This window comes from Mytilus trossulus, chromosome 14 (assembly GCF_036588685.1).
Source record: "Mytilus trossulus isolate FHL-02 chromosome 14, PNRI_Mtr1.1.1.hap1, whole genome shotgun sequence".
NCBI lineage: Eukaryota > Metazoa > Mollusca > Bivalvia > Mytilida > Mytilidae > Mytilus > Mytilus trossulus.
Window position 1 is genome coordinate 12,639,754 of NC_086386.1, and position 17,450 is coordinate 12,657,203.

Here is a 17,450-nt window from a genome sequence, read left to right on the forward strand (position 1 = left end):
CATTTGATGTCAACAAAGAAATGTGGATTACTGAACTGGTAGTGCTCTTGTCACCACTATTACCGTATGAATGACATTTGATGTCAACAAAGAAATGTGGATAACTGAACTGGTAATGCTTTTGTCACCACTATGACCATATGAATGACATTTGATGTCAACAAAGAAATGTGGATTACTGAACTGGTAATGCTCTTGTCACCACTATTACCGTATGAATGACATTTGATGTCAACAAAGAAATTTGGATAACTGAACTGGTAATGCTCACGTCACCACTATGACCATATGAATGACATTTGATGTCAACAAAGAAATGTGGATAACTGAACTGGTAATGGTCACGTCACCACTATGACCATATGAATAACATTTGATGTCAACAAAGAAACATGTTTTACTGAACTGGCAATGCTCTTGTCACCACTATGACCATATGAATCACATTTGATGTCAACAATGAAATGTGGATAACTGAACTGGTAATGCTCACGTCACCACTATGACCATATGAATGACATTTGATGTCAATAAAGAAATGTGGATTACTGAACTGGTAATGCTCTTGTCACCACTATTACCGTATGAATGACATTTGATGTCAACAAAGAAATGTGGATAACTGAACTGGTAATGCTCTTGTCACCACTATGACCGTATGAATGACATTTGATGTCAACAAAGAAATGTGGATTACTGAACTGGTAATGCTCTTGTCACCACTATGACCGTATGAATGACATTTGATGTCAACAAAGAAATGTGGATAACTGAACTGGTAATGCTCACGTCACCACTATGAACATATGAATCACATTTGATGTCAACAAAGAAATGTGGATAACTGAACTGGTAATGCTCACGTCACCACTATGACCATATGAATGACATTTGATGTCAACAAAGAAATGTGGATTACTGAACTGGTAATGCTATTGTCACTACTATGACCATATGAATGACATTTGATGTCAACAAAGAAATGTGGATTACTGAACTGGTAATGCTCTTGTCACTACTATGACCGTATGAATGACATTTGATGTCAACAAAGAAAGGAATAGGTCCGTTAAGGACCCATTTTGGCCTCAAATTTCAGGTTCATTTGACGAAAGATTTTGACCACTTTTTGAACACTTAAGTGTCTATTTCATTTGAATCAATTAGTTTATGTGAAAGATTTTAACGGATCTAGTCATTAAAAACGATCAGATTCAGGATCAAATATGAAAAATCTACCAAATATGCCAAAAAATGTCACTTTTCAGATGGTTTTTGTCAAAAATGAAAGTGGCCGCATCCGTGTTCATCCTCAACCTTTATATATGTTATGTATTATCATGAAATACAACTTACATTTCAATATTAAGGATGAACACGAATGCGGCCACTTTTGTTTTTCGCGAAAACCGTCTAAAATTTAACTAAAATGCTAGAATTGTGAAGATTTCAGTAACTTAGCATGACTTAATGGTGCTAGTACCCGATATATGTGCATTGCATTGTCAAAAACAGCCCATATTTATGAAGCGGAAACATTCTACTGTTCAATAAAGAAATAACAGTTTACATTTTAACAATTTTGTAAAACTGCTATATTTTGGGGCCAAAAAGGGGTCTTACTGGACCTACTCCTTTGGATTACTGAACTGGTAATGCTCTTGTCACTACTATGACCATATGAATGACATTTGATGTCAACAAAGACATGTGGATTACTGAACTGGTAATGCTCTTGTCACTACTATGACCGTATGAATGACATTTGATGTCAACAAAGAAATGTGGATTACTGAACTGGTAATGCTCACGTCACCAGAAGCATGATGCCTATACTTATATATATATATATATATTATTAGTAGATGACCATAATGATGTATGCACTAAGAAATTTTTTCCTTTATTCTACACCTTTAAAGAAAAATTAAATCTATGTTATATCAATATAAATAAAAATAAGTTTAATCAAATTGAAATATACATCTATTACATACATGTGTTATCATGGTAACATAATGTTGTAAACAAGTGATAAATACAAAAGCAGATTAGATACACTGCAGTGGTGTCGCCTATAGAGAAAAGGCACCGCCATTGTGTTTATATTTTTAATACAAGGTAACACACTGTGATAATTACAATATTGAAACAGCCGTAATTATTAAATTGTTCATCTTTATATCTGAATCATTATACATTATGTTTTAATGTCATCTGTTCATAAGTTTGTCTCGCCCAGGCGGTTACACTGTCCCGCCCAGTAGGTTAAATTGTCTCGCCCAGTAGGTTCAGTTTGATTTTCTCCAGTGCATTCATGTTATTCACGTTATTCTCCTCACGTACAACCTCATATTCTTGACCAGCTGGTTTCCATTGTGATGTTGGCTTCAAGGCATTTGATATTTTCTGAAACAAATAAAAATAAACTGGTCTGGTGATGTCCGGTTTCAAGAGTGTCTGTCTTTATCCGTTCGTTAGATGTGTTTGTGCTTTTGGTATTGCAATTTGATTGGGGACATTCTTTTTTTAATTTTTCTTGGAGTTCGGTATTTTTATTATTTAACTTTTTGTATATTAAGTGCATACGATACAGTTTTGATCCTGTATTTACAAGTTCATGTCATTGAACATTTGGAAATAGGCTATTTTTGACCTGATTAAATCAAATATTTAATAAAAAATATACCTTCATGTGCTACTATTTGAGATAATAATATATTTGCTCAAAATTCAGATTTGTGGCCGTAATTTCTTTTTCGAGAGAAAGACATAACTTTTTTGTTATAAAAGATAAACACAAATTGGTTTTTGTTAAATAATCGTTAACTTCTGTATTTTATAGCTATGCTAAAAAAAATATGCATTTTTTTGTTTAGAAATAACACATATTTATCAAATGTTCATGAATTGGGGAAAATACGTCATTTTTTGGCTGCATGTTTATCAAAATTTAAAAAAATCCTCTATTTACAGTTTTATAAAGTTTAATCTCCCTGCAAATTGAAACAAATTGCCGTTTTGAAAAATAAGGGTCCATGAATTTGTTTTCAAATTAAATCAGTTTGAATGATAAAAATCAGTCGAAAAATGCATCTTTTCCAGATATGTCACAGTTTGACGTCGCGAAAATAACATTTTACGTTACCAACGTCACTACCTCCCCTGTAACTGTATCGTATGCCCTTAACGAGGAAAGAATTGGAATTTGTATTTAAATAATCTTCATATAATTACCCACAGCCAATTAACAAGTTTAAAACAAATATCTTATTACTTGCGAATGTGGTGTGTTTTTTATGTTTGAAAGAAAAGGATGTGATACGCCAAAGGTGTTCTGTCATTACTACTCAATGGCACTAAATGTTGTGATTCAAAAGTGTTTATAATTTTGATGAACGATAATTTATACCAACATATTTTTATCATTTATTTCTTGCTACTGAACCGAAGAGATCCATAAATTATCAAAATTTACAACTTAACATCACCAGTTAAAGCAAAATGAATACTGAGTCAGTAATTCAGCACGGTACTGATAATATTTATAAAATATGCTTATTCAAAATGCCAGTTCATCAATGGAGAAATAATTGATTTCAACTCCTTCATACAAAGTTGACCTGGAATCAATTTGGCTATTATTCTGTTTAGGTACTTTTTTGTCATATAACTCCTATGTTGTAGAGTATTATGATTAAATACTGATTATATGTACATGCATTACTTTATAAACTGAGTCTCCCTCAGCCTGAATGATTGCAACCAAAGCAAATATGACAATAGGTACTATAGGCAGGATAGACAGCATCATTCCAATGGTGGCAGCCACTTTAGGATACTTGTAACTGCCGTATGTAGGTGGCTGGTATCCAATAAGCGTGGAAATAATCAGAACCTGTCAACACATTATTTATCAGTATCAAATTTATTATATGCATTGCCTAATTGTTAGATAGTTTGTATTGTTTGTATTTTTGCTGGTGTATATTCAGGCCTAAATGACCTTTTACTCACACATCTGTCATTTGTATTGAATTTCTTTTTGCTAGTGTATATTGGCTTGCTCCACATGTTGCACCCGTCATGATCTTCATGATTTGTACAACAGTCAGTGTTTTATCATGAAGCATTGTAATTTGGAACAAGTAAGTTTCGGTCTTTTTGAATTGAATAGTCTTTTTTTTTACTAGTATTAGTTTTTAAAAAAGTTGGTACATGTACATAGTTATATCTTTAATTATTTCTCAATAAACCAAATTATATTGTTATAGAAATACGCACAATAAGTTTTAAATAATATGATTTGTACAGACATACACAAGTTATACGAAAGCAAAAGAGAGTCAAATATCACAAATAACAGTATATTATATTAATATCATGAGTTACCCAGGAGAGTCTTCATGCATTAACTAGTCTTATAAATTTGAGCAACCTGTCAATATCAGAAAATCTTTAGATTTTTGCTATTCATCAGTTCATTAAATGTGATTTGTATATCATTTAATACAGAGCATATACAATTATAATTAAATTCATCTCCGATGCCACCAGATGTACAAATGAAGCATTTTTCTGTTTTCTCCTGCAACATTTTGCCATATTCCAGTCTGAATAGGACATTTTTTTTCTGTTATCAATCCTCATTACATTTCGAACAAAACTATTGAAAATGATATACAATATTCTCAATGTTACACTAACTATTATACTTACAAACATTATAAGAGGTGTTACAAACATAATACAGACTCTAAAAAATATCGGAATTCCTCGTCCTAACATTAGGTTGACATCTTTTGAAAATCTTTCCATACCTGTAATGTTGTTTATAATAATCATTTCATGCAATAACACAATGTCTACTTTTAAAAAAAGAGCATTCTGTAAGTAATGACATCCACTATTGAATTTAAACCAATAGGCCTTATAAGAGCGCAATATTTTCAAACTCATGCATCACAGCGTTGTGATTGCCTAACAACGTCCATACAATATTTAGGTTGACGTTGTTTTCGTTTAAGGGGCATTAATAACGAAATGACTCGTATTCCTATAGATTCCGAACGACAAATTAGATTAGAAACCGTATACTAGTATCTTTTACCCTCTTTGATTGTTAAACTTTGTAATTTAAGGTGTCTAAATTTAACCAAAATAAGGGAGAAATTATCAGTGAACAAATTTGATTCTTATGTGTATTTACCTTAGGAACTTTTTGGGGAATTGAGAATGGATATGCGGAATGTGTCAAAAGACAACAACCAGAAAAAAGACAAAAAACAAACACCACAGAATGTCACCATTGAGTCTTCAATACAGCGAGAAAACCCCGCACCAGTAGGTGTGCTTCAGCTGGTCCCTGTAACATATTTCATGTCTGTTGATTCATAAAATATTAAATACCACAACGTTGCTAATAGCAGACACTGATAGGTTCTGATAGTCCCTAGGGTATCATTTACGAAATAATCTAACCCTTACAACATAGAATTAACCATTAATTGCCATTCAAGACAATATTTTAATATTTTGTTGTCTACCTTTTGTTGTTTGTTATTTTTGTTGTTGTTCAATTTCCCCCTCAAGGCAAATAATCTTCTGTTATTGATAGTGTACATGATTGCCTTCATTTGAAGCAAATAATTAAACTTAACAAAGTACACCATGTAAATAAACTCGTCTGCAAAAGACTCATCAGTGACGCTCGACACAGAAAAGTTAAAAAGGCCAAATAAAGTACGTGATGAGCATGGAGGACCAAAAACTCCTAAAAGTTTTGCCAAACACAGCCAAGTTTTTTTTTCCTGATGTAGAAAAGCCTTAATATTTAAAAAAATCCAAGTGTTCTAAACAGTCAATGTATAATTAAGAACATATCAATGATAACTCAAGTCATCGCAGAAGTGCTGACTACTGGGCTGGTTATAACCCTTGTTGTACGCTTAAATATTATTCAATATCAGATATCTTTCAATGGAAATCGAACGTGATGAAAAGAATGTCTACGATAGTGAATATATATGGAACCGTAACGTAGCAATCGACGGAATATAAATTTCTGTTGCAATATGTAATTATACAATAAAATTAACTTACCATAAATCCAGCCTAATAGGATACATTCCAGGAAACTTATTATAGGTAGTGATAGGGCAGCAACATACCAGTCAATTAATTGAAATATGTATATTCCACCCTGTAAAGATATCACAAAGATATACGTCTAAACATCAAACACGTTATATGTGTACTGTAACACCACTATGTATGTCGCAACAAATTGTATGTGTATGTAATTCAGTGGTTTTTGTTTGTTGCCTTATTTCATATTTGTTTTTCGTTTATTGTTTTTACATAAATCAATCCGTTAGTGTTTCCCTTTTTGAGTTGTTTTACGTTTGACAGTTTGGGGCCAATTAATTATTTTTACATCTTATAGCTCCTATCCGATAGCGGTATGGATTGAGCTCATTGTCAAATGCCATACAATGGCCTATAGTCCCCTATAGTCTTTAACTTCTTCGTCACTTGGTCTCTGGTAGATTGTTGGTTCATTTTCAATCATACCACATCTTTTCGTTTTATTTACATTCACTTAGAAACAGACAATACGTCACAGATGAGATATAGTGCGAAAGTCAATGAACCAACTACCTACCAATGGACAGCTAGTGATAGACGTTCAATAAGTATTAGTATGCATAGTCTTATGTGTGGTTAACGCAATGATTTTTAAGCTGATGCAGTAAACATCAAATGGTGTACTTGCGTTTGTTTTTATGGAGCTATACGTCCAGTGAGAATGAAAACTTTGAATAAGTTATCCCGTGTTTAACAAGAGCGACATGTTGTCCGCACATTATGAATTATTGTAACAGTTATGTGAAGGGTACGCAAGTTGACCGTTGGAAAATTTAATGTCTATTCCAATATTATTATACTGCCATTTTCCAGTGGGCATTTATATTCACGACGTAAATCACTATCAAATTGTTAGGGACCTACTTATAGGTTTACTATTTTGTCTAATGCTCATTTCGTTTCTGTGTGTGTTACATTTTAATTTTGTGTTTCTATTGTGTCGTTGTTATCCTTTTATATTTAATGCGTTTCCCTCAGTTTTAGTTTGTAACCCGAATTTGTTTTCTATCGATTTATGAGTTTCGAACAGCGGTATATTACTGTTGCCTTCATTTATAGTATTTATTGATATCTATTGGTCTTTTGTTCTCGTCCTGAGTGTGCATGATATATTTCAGCCAAACAACTATAAATAAATTAAACCGAATTTCTGTATTATTGTCAAATACAACCTCGAAGGTTGACTATTTACCTGTGTACAAAATATTAATCCTAAAACAAAGCTTCCAATGCACCAGACTACAGTGACGAGCTCACGTCTATTTCGTAGTCTATGGAAACCATCTGTTAAAACTCCAATAAGGGCTTCTACTGTTACAAACTAAATCAAAATATCATTCATTTTAATATATATTTATTCTTCTGTAGACCCGTTTGAGTCAAAACGTTTGTAAACATTTGCAATCCAGAATTACATGCACCTATGCCCAAAGTCGAATACTCAAGAGCCACGGATGTATACATTCGGAAATGGTTCACGAACAACAATAATGTATAAAGCTGATGGTTCTATGTAAACTAAATCCGGTAACGCTCTTCCAACGCACACACTGTATTTTATTTTTTTATCTATACAATGTAGAATGTTATGATGTCAAAAAGGTTATATTTTTGTTATAGACAATCAAAACTTTGGTCTCATTACTGGGTATATATAGGAAGATGTGGTATGAGTGTCTATTAGACAGCTCTCTATCCGTGTAAGTTATACAAGTAAACCATTATAGGTCAAAGTATGGCCGTCATATATTTTATTTGGTGTTTTTATTTTATTGATAAAAAACATTTTCCACATCAATGCGCATCCTGTAATTTATATTATAAACGATTTTAATTCTTTTGTTTGACTAATCAGAATAGAAAAGAAACGAGACACGCTGGTGCTATGAACAATATATTTACAGATTATGTACTCACATGGCTATCTAGACCAACACAAAGAATCATAACAAAAAATATACAGGACCAAACATTTTCGCCAGGAAGTTTTGATAAAGCCTCGGGGTACACTATGAATGCCAGTCCTGGGCCTGAAATAAAACATATTAATAAGGTGTTCACAAAATGTATTTCATTTTTTTTTTAAATTTTCCCTTTCAATGACTGATTTGTTTTGATAGTTTTGGATATGTAAAACATGAAAAAAACTACAAAAACCAGGTTGCATCGTTAAGTATTAAATGTATATATGAATATACTACATAACTTAGGCCGTTAGTTTTCTCGTTTGAATTGTTTTTCATTTGTTATTTTGCTCCTTTTATGGCTGACATTGTGGTATGAGCTTCGCTTATTGTTGAAAGCCGTACGGTGACGTATAGTTGTTAATTAATGTGTCATTTGGTCTCTTGTGAAGAGTTGCTTCATTGACAATCCAATCACGTCTTCTTTTTTATAGTCAACAAAAGAAACGATACAAGGCAATACATTTTCTAAATATAATAAAATAGGACACACTTGTATATACAATGTATATTTTATATAATTTGATTTCGGGATACTAATTCTAACGACATATATAACAAAAGAGTATACAGACGTTGAAATAGTTACGATATTCAAAAATAGACAATTATCAATATTATTATCATAAACTTACCTCATGTGGTACACGTGGTAGAGACTTATTTTTTTTTATAGTTATAACGTATATATGTAGGACTCAAATTTATGGCGGGTTCCAAATCTATGGCAGATTCCTAATCTATGGCAAATGTGACGTAACAAACGCCAAATAATTCAAATCTATATCAGATTTTTAATTTCCCACAATCTATGGCAGATCTTTGAAATGAGTCACAATTTAATAACGCCATATTACATCGTCGCCCCTGCAAATGTTGGCGGATACCATAGATTTGAACACCATTCCAAATATAGACATTTTCCTCGACAGCAATTTGCGGATAGTCTCAAGAAAGATATGACCTATAACTAGTATCCGGAAGGCAGGCGAAATGTGCTGCACCGGCCACAGCCTGCGATGAACAATGGCACCGCTTTTTTTTATCGAATTTTTAAAGAAAGGTGTTATAGAAATTATTTTACTGTCTACGGCTGGCAGTTTAAGTTTATAAAAGTGAAAGATGAAAAAACGGATATCAATTTGATTTTAATAAATCGTCATTAAATTAAACAAAAAGATGCATTAACGAAGAAATAAATATTACATGTACTTCAAAGTGAAACTATTCACTTTTATTCATCATTTCTGTTTTATAAAAAAAAACAAGCACCTTCTTGTTTGTTACGGGACTTACTAGACTAGTTGGTTCAATGAATGGGTTAAACAGGTACAATGCAAAGATTAGAAAAAAATTATTTCTCAGGGGCACAACATTACAATCTTTAAGTCTGTATTAGGGTATATGAGTTCGTCATTAACGTTTTATTTTTACTAATACGATTCGGTTGACCACTGTGGAATGCTTATTTAACAAATGTTTATAGACAAGCTCCCGTTGTTGTAAATGTCCACGTGTAGGTACTGCATTATTTTCCAGTCGAAAAGATTTGGAAACCGTCACGTGAAACATAAAGTCGCCATATATTAGGAAATTACAAAACTTGCCATAGATTAGGATTGTAAAAACTATACCATAGATTTTGGATGACATGAAGTCACATTTGCCATTAATTAGGAATCTGCAATAGATTTTGAACCCACCATAGATTTGAGCCCTTCATATATGCAACGACCTGAATTTAGTCAAGGTGAACCTTGTTCTGACAAAAAGTCATCAATATAACCTGTCCATTGATGGCCATTGAAAAGTGAAAAAGCTAGTTGAAAAACAAAATGCTGGCTATAAAACACACTATTTTAATCGAGAGGCGTTTTTTCTATGTAACTGTTATTAAAAAAACCAGCCCCTTTTAATAGCATAGCTAATGTCTTTATTTGTAGTTTATTTTATACTTTTTCTTCTATTGTGAAAACAAAATTACCTCCTTTCACAATTTTCTCCAAAGGAATTGACACCTGTCCAGCCATAAAGCCAAGGACAGTAAAAATAACAAGCCCTGAAAAAATACTGGTGAATTCACTGATCAAAGAGAACATTATGGAGTCCCTGCAATAAAATAATTGAGGACTAAAAACTCGTTACTTATAACAAACAGCAAATGAATAATATTATCTAAGTCTACAGTTGTAGCATAAACATAAAGTAACACTTATGGAGACTATTAGAAAAAAACATATTTGTCTAAAACGAAACAATTGAATAATAGCTTCGGGTCGATACCACTGATGGTGTCCTGCTAATGCACAAAGGTAAGCGAGTTTTAGTTTCTATGAAACTGATTGTTTTTACAGCAGGGAATTTTAGACTTAACAAATAAAGGCAACAGTATTCCGCTGTTCAATAGTCCTACTTCGATTAAGTGAAAATAAATTCAGTAACAAACTGAATAACGAGAGAAACACATAAATTTTATGAAGAAAGTATCGGAACAACAGAACAGAAACACTGTACTGCTACACAAATAAACGTTATGAAACAAAGAAACGGATTGTAGATAACAAATGCCACATTCCGGACTTTGTACAGGACATTTTTAGAACAAAAATGGTGGTTGAACCCAGTGTTATAGCTAGCCAAACTTACCGTCTATGTAAGTATGTTCATAGTACCGTTAAAATGACAACATTACGTGACAGAAATACAGTATATGTAAACAAAGAACACCAGGAACAGAGAAATGCATAAATAAATAATATAATAGTACATTAAAACGTGTATATCACATAATACCAACAGACATCATGTCAGTTTTAACAACTGACCTCTATAAACTTAGATGTTAAATTCATTCGTGATACCTGATTAAATTATTGTCAAACTTATTGAAGCTCGCTTGTGTTATAAGAATCCCACTGCCTGGTCCTAGCGAGTAACAAACTTGTAGCGCGGCTTCAATCCAGATCTGAAGTATTCAATAGTATGTGTAATATAAAATTAAAACAAATCAGTCAAATGTAAATTTTAAAAATTACAATTTAATTGTAAATTCCGTTTTTATGATAAGAAACCCAAATATTAAACTGTGGTCGCTACAATTTTTTTTTCGTACAACTAAGTTGGAATAAAACACCCATTGTTAAGTACACATCTAAATAAACTATACACATACATATCTGCGTGTATATATCAAATGAACAGGATTTCATATGTTTACTTGCACGTATATCAATGTATATATCTAATAGAATAGAATATACGCGCATATATATCTCGTAACACCCCTGTACATTCAACAGTATTCACTAGTTCATTAAAATCTCTAATGTAGCATACACATATACTATCGTGTGTAAAAGCACAAATATCTGAATCTCAACATACCTGAGTTTTCAACAGCTTGCTAAAGTCTGGTCGTAAATACAGAATAACACCATTTATTGAACCGTCCAAAGTCAAACCTCTGATCAGTATGATTGTTAGTAGTATATAGGGCAGTGTAGCTGTAACGTATACCACCTGTAATTTATGCAACCAATATATGTTGTATGGTACGTATCCATAGAGGATGAGTAAAAACAAAAGGGAGTGAGGCCGGAGCCGAATATTTGAAAGCTTGAAAGCCAAGAATATAAGAACCGAAACGATCGAAAAGCTATTATTAAAAGAAATAACCTATTGAAAGTAAGGTTATTTTTTTCTGTCCTTGCAATTGGAAAGTAAACTGATCTAGTCTTATTAATATGAATAAAGGATTTTATATCAGCATCCAGTAAAAGTTAATTGGTTATTTGGTACCTGTACAATTGGTACTGGACTTGTTATACATTCTTATGTTTGTTTTTATAGCGGCCTTAACCGTTTCTTGAACAACTTGATTATGACTTTTAGATGCTCTTTACTCTCAATACCAGTTTGCCTCTTTTAACGTTTACCAAGTTCTGTATTCATGGAAACCATGTCATTAATCATCAAAATTATGCAAATATATTTTACACATTCAAATTTCAACATATATGACAAGAGTTCAAATTATTGCTCTCGTTACGTTTTTTTTTCTCTCTCTATGTTCATTGCAACGTCGTAAACATTTTCACATATACATTTTATTAGCCCCAGTCATAGATTACATTAGCTCTTTTTGGCTTTGCTGTTTTGAATTGTTGGTTATTGATTTTTATTTGGCTTTCCAGCTGTTGTGATTTAAACGCCACTGATGAATATGACGGTAGATTTGATTTCATCTGATTTTTTGTGTTTTAACGCAACTTTTATGCACCGCATTTAAGATACTTCGTGGCGGCCATAGAAAACTACCAACCTAGGATAGGAAAACTGACAATCCTAGTCAAATAGGATTGGTGTCGAGTGGACCTGCACGATCGGGGTTCTAACTCAAAACCTCAGAGTTGTCTGGATAGTAATAACATTAGTTACTACTTAGACTACTCGGCTACCGGGGCCTCTAATATGACGTATATGAATCGGGCGTTTACTGAAACAAATTATGAGCCTGGTAGTGTTAACAAATTGCACTATGGACATTAATTCCAAAACATTCGATTGATAAATCTGTCTTTGTCTGTTTTTACTACAATTAACTTAGGAGACGCATTTTTGTAAATGACGTCTTTTATCTATAGGTTGGATTATTACCTTTTGGTAACATGACGGTAGAATGAAACTGGTACCAACCTTTCCAACAGATTTGACTCCCTTGAATATACAAAAGCCGATCAGTACCCACCCACCTAATAAACAAATAATTATTCGCCAGTTTAGGTGACCAATCTCATGTATACCAGTCGACATCTGTAGCACATTGATCCTGAAATGTCATTTATAATACGTATATAAACTTGAAGCAACAGACAATCCAAGATGACTAACTCTTAGACTATTTAAATGGTTTTACACAGAAACTTATGGATTCTGTTCTTTTGAAACGTCGTCTTTTTTAAAACATATATATACAGTGTTCATGCGACTTATTTCTCTTATTATTGTCGAAAATGTGCTTAATTTCTTATAAACAACTCATAATTTCAGTCATTCGCCCAAGCGGACTTACAAAAAAGAAATATATATGCAGGTCATATTCCATAGAATCAAAGAAATTTCTAATAAAATCAAAAGTGCAGTTTCATGCTGCATTGACGACATATTAGTGACCTTCTGCTGTTGTCTGTTCTATGATCGGGTTGTTGTCTCTTTGACACATTTCCCCATCTCCATTCTCAATTTTTACCAAATTGGTTTTCTGCAATTATGAAAAATATATACACTTAAGATTTATAAATCTTTTAAGAAAAATGACAAAGACAATTGCCTTTATCTTTAAAATATTGTGGTCATATGATTACGTTACTTACTAGTGAGCAGCACCATTTCATATAAGAATACATATGACATTTACCCCTATCCTCTATGATAAAGGATAACACTTTCAAGTATAAACAGATCTTACTGCCAAAATTCCTCTTGAGCTGTTATCCAAGAAACATTTTGATTAGTCAATGTCAGCGATGAAGTGATGTTGAGATGGCGAGTCGCATTGTCTGTTCCATTTGTATCAAGGTAAGAAAATGTGTCCGAGTTTTCTAGACGGCCAATGAAACTACTATCTAATGCACAGTTAGGACTGTTCCATTCATTATCGCATGTTGTCCAAGGCAAAGGACTGATAAATGAGTTCCCGATATAGTACAAAGCCCATCCGAAAAGTACCGTATAATATACATTCCACATCAAATTTGGTACCAGGAATCCAAACCCAAGACCTGACGAAACAAAATATAGGCATTGTATATTTCTTGGTGTACCTTAATACGAAATGCCTATTAAGCATAGTTTAATAGTAACATTATCCGTACAACGAATACAATAATTAACCAAGTGTTAAAACGTTCAACCTAAAACAGGAAAGTGAAAGATCGACATTGAAAACATTGAAAACCGATGGGGTAATTATTTATAACTCTTAATCAAAATGCATACCCGTATTTTAAAAGCAATTATTTTCATGCATGAAAATCTTTTCCAAAATAAAATATTGTATTATAACACACCAAAGATACCAGGCTAATATAATTTGCAGAGGCAATGTGAATTAAGTTGAAAGTACTTTCAATTATTATTATTACTATTTTTTATTTTTCATTTATTTTTTTATTTTTTTTCGATTCAAATTTGTATATATTGTGTTATGCTATTATATTGTATTGATATCACTATCTCTCCTTAGGGAGGCTAATAAAGATATATATATATATAAATACCTTTTAGTCAAACCTTTTAACACAAACTAACACAAACATTTGTATGAATATGCATCATGTTGAAACCCTCATGCTTACACACACACCATAAAACATATCTGACAAATAGAACATTTCTTTAAAACTTTAACGTTATTGAAATAAATCTCCTCATACGAATTTTTCAATATTTTACAATTTTATAGTACAACCATACCAACCTTTGAACATTGGACAAATGTCCCATACTTGAAGCATTCCTTTGCCGCTGAATTGTCCCATTGCGGTCTCAATAAAAAATAGTGGTATGCCACAAAATATCAGGAAAAATAAAAATGGTATCAGAAACGCTCCTGAAATAAAATTTAAACGCAATAAATAAACTCATCATAGATACCAGGATTGAAATTTTATATTCACGCCAGACGCGCGTTTTGTCTACAAAAGACTCAACAGTGACGCTTGAATCAAAAATGTTAAAGAGGTCAAATAAAGTACGAAGTTGAAGACCATTGAGGACGAAAACTGCATGTATTGTTTTAAATTACTAAAAAATCATAGATAAGTTTACTCGCGATTTAAACTGCTTTATTTCCCAAATAGATGTAATTACGTATACCATACATGCGATATAATTTCACAAGGTCAAAAGAAAATTGACAACCAAAAAATAAGATTGCAAATAATCCATGTCTTCTGAACTCCTAAGGAAACATTCACCTGTGGAAAATCTACAGTTAACAAACAGTACTCCCGATCGTTAATCTCTCGTTTTATTAAAACTCAGGAGTTGCATTCACAAAAAAAACCCAAAAGACTTAAATCTTAAGCATACTGTTTTGTTCTTAACAGTCAATCGTAATCGTAAGTATATATGTGAAACCGATTCCAGAGTTTTACCAAGAGGTTACCTAATCCTGTTATGGACAAACGGTTCTCTAATTTATCTAGTCAATGTGACTATTTAAAGAACCGAAGAATACAGAAAAGTATTTTGTTGTACTAAGCGACAAAGAAGTGTTTATATTCTACAAATCAATCATAATCTGCATATAAAACGTGGGAGATGGTCTAATATCCCAAGAGAAAAACAGACTTTATGTGAAGATGGCGATTTAGGTCATGCATATCATTATCTCCTCAAATGCGACTATATTACAACAGAAATTAAAAGATACTTAGATAAAAACATTCACATAACATAGCACCATTCTAAAGTTCAGGAAACTTAGGAATACATCTTAACAGTCTAAGCTTAGAGATTTATACAATTTTATTAGAGTTATAAACGATGAAGTGTATTCTCTCAATACACCTTATCCTTCCTCTGTCATATCTTAAGCAATCTTCCATTAATAATACTTGACTTGTTTAACATGTAAACATATGTTATACTTCTGTTGTATTGTTTATTTCAATAACATATGTACTATTGTAAAATGACTAGGTTCTTCTGCGTTCCTTTGTTTTTACAGAGGGTTATCACGCCTGGTAAACAATCTAATCTCAACCAAATTTTATGACGGAAAAAAAGTATTATTGCACTTCCTGTTGAGCTTTACTGGTTCAAAATACATACATTGTAACATATTTAGCTTAATGAAATTATATAAGTAAAGAAAGAGCACAAACTGTAATTTTATGTTTGTAAGGATTAGAAAAATACTATTTTTCTGATATATACGTTAGTTTATCAATGATATCCCTGTCATTTTGTCAATAACTGACTGTACTGGCCACATTTACCTGCTGGAGAAAAGTCATTCCGATGTCATTTAAAATCATATTAGTCCGTGTTATACACGAGACAAACCTTAATTCAATTATATATGGCATGACATTTTCCTATTTTACAAAAAAAATCATTGATTTTCAGAAAATTGACGAAAAGTCGACCTACCCTGTATTTATTTTGAATATTTTGAACCAGTAAAGCTCAACAGAAAGTGCCAGAATAATTTTTTACGTCTCAACATTTTGGTTGAGATAAGATGGTTTACCAGGCGTGGATATAAAACAAAGAATATATATAAAGTTCATACCTCTTCCATTTATCATACAGGTGTAGGAAAAATGCAAGAGGTTACCGAATATAATTAAAGACGAAAGTTACGCTAGGTTTTACCTCCTCCATTTCTCATACAGATGTAAGGAAAACGCCAGAGGTTACCTAATCCGACCAAGAAACCAATAATCGACAAAGAATACTCTATTTTATTGTTCCATTTTTCCCTTTCTGGAATTCTTCGCGTGCTGTCTGTGCCTTCATTTTTCATATTCACTATAAAAAAACAAGTTTATACTATTACAATACAAAAACATTTCTTCACATTTTCAATCTTATAAGTTTTCGAATAAGTAGCTGTGTTTCTTTTTCACATAGATTTTGAGAAGACCTTTTCGAATTTATAAACTATAATTACGGTCTTTAGCGGCACCTCTTGACTAGATTAATCTATTTTACATAACATATCTCATTGTTTTTAAGGATATTCCCTTAGAAAAACCTGGACTTTAAATAAGTATATAAGATAAGATTTAGATAAGATTTATTTTATTAAAGTGTCACCATCCATTATATTACAATATCAATATATAGATATACATACAAATAAAAGAACCTAACATTTAAGTAAAAGGATGCCAGCTGAAAACGACTTATGAGACACTATCATAAAAAAAAAAATCTAATACATAAATAAAGGGACAGCTTTGTATTCATGTTTGATATCAGAGTAAAAACAACAATTAAAAAGAAAGTGTTTTCATCTTCAATTTGGCAACTATCACAAAAAATACATAAACGGTCTCGTAGAGGTTCTGGTGGTCTAGCATATAGACCTGTTTCAACTTTAAGTTGTAACGAACCAGCTCTGAATAGTGACAAAATACGTCATTGGCATCTATAGATAGTCCCATACATTACTCATATTAATTTCATCTTCTACATTTATAATCAAACTATATTTACGAGCTAACTGTAAAACTCTATAATCCCATGACGATTTTCTTCTAATCGCCCAGGTATGAACCTTTTTACATATATTACTGGTATTGTCACATTTAAGACGATTCCATAGCT

The 17,450-nt window shown here is 32.2% G+C and overlaps 1 protein-coding gene across 1 annotated transcript in view; it reads right to left on the bottom strand.

The window, feature by feature from the left end:
• Positions 1 to 2,082: 2,082 nt before the first annotated feature.
• LOC134697484 (sodium- and chloride-dependent glycine transporter 1-like) overlaps positions 2,083 to 17,450 on the bottom strand; it is a 31,574-nt gene continuing 16,206 nt past the window's right edge. The window contains exons 2-14 of the mRNA XM_063559764.1: positions 16,494 to 16,649; positions 14,590 to 14,721; positions 13,579 to 13,891; positions 12,807 to 12,939; positions 11,496 to 11,630; positions 10,973 to 11,076; positions 10,096 to 10,220; positions 8,065 to 8,177; positions 7,340 to 7,468; positions 6,103 to 6,202; positions 4,720 to 4,820; positions 3,728 to 3,898; positions 2,083 to 2,409 (exon numbers count right to left, since the gene is read on the bottom strand). Of these exons, the coding sequence (XP_063415834.1) occupies positions 2,269 to 2,409; positions 3,728 to 3,898; positions 4,720 to 4,820; positions 6,103 to 6,202; positions 7,340 to 7,468; positions 8,065 to 8,177; positions 10,096 to 10,220; positions 10,973 to 11,076; positions 11,496 to 11,630; positions 12,807 to 12,939; positions 13,579 to 13,891; positions 14,590 to 14,721; positions 16,494 to 16,649 (1,853 nt within the window). The 3' untranslated portion in view covers positions 2,083 to 2,268. The remainder of the gene's footprint in view (positions 2,410 to 3,727; positions 3,899 to 4,719; positions 4,821 to 6,102; positions 6,203 to 7,339; positions 7,469 to 8,064; positions 8,178 to 10,095; positions 10,221 to 10,972; positions 11,077 to 11,495; positions 11,631 to 12,806; positions 12,940 to 13,578; positions 13,892 to 14,589; positions 14,722 to 16,493; positions 16,650 to 17,450) is intronic.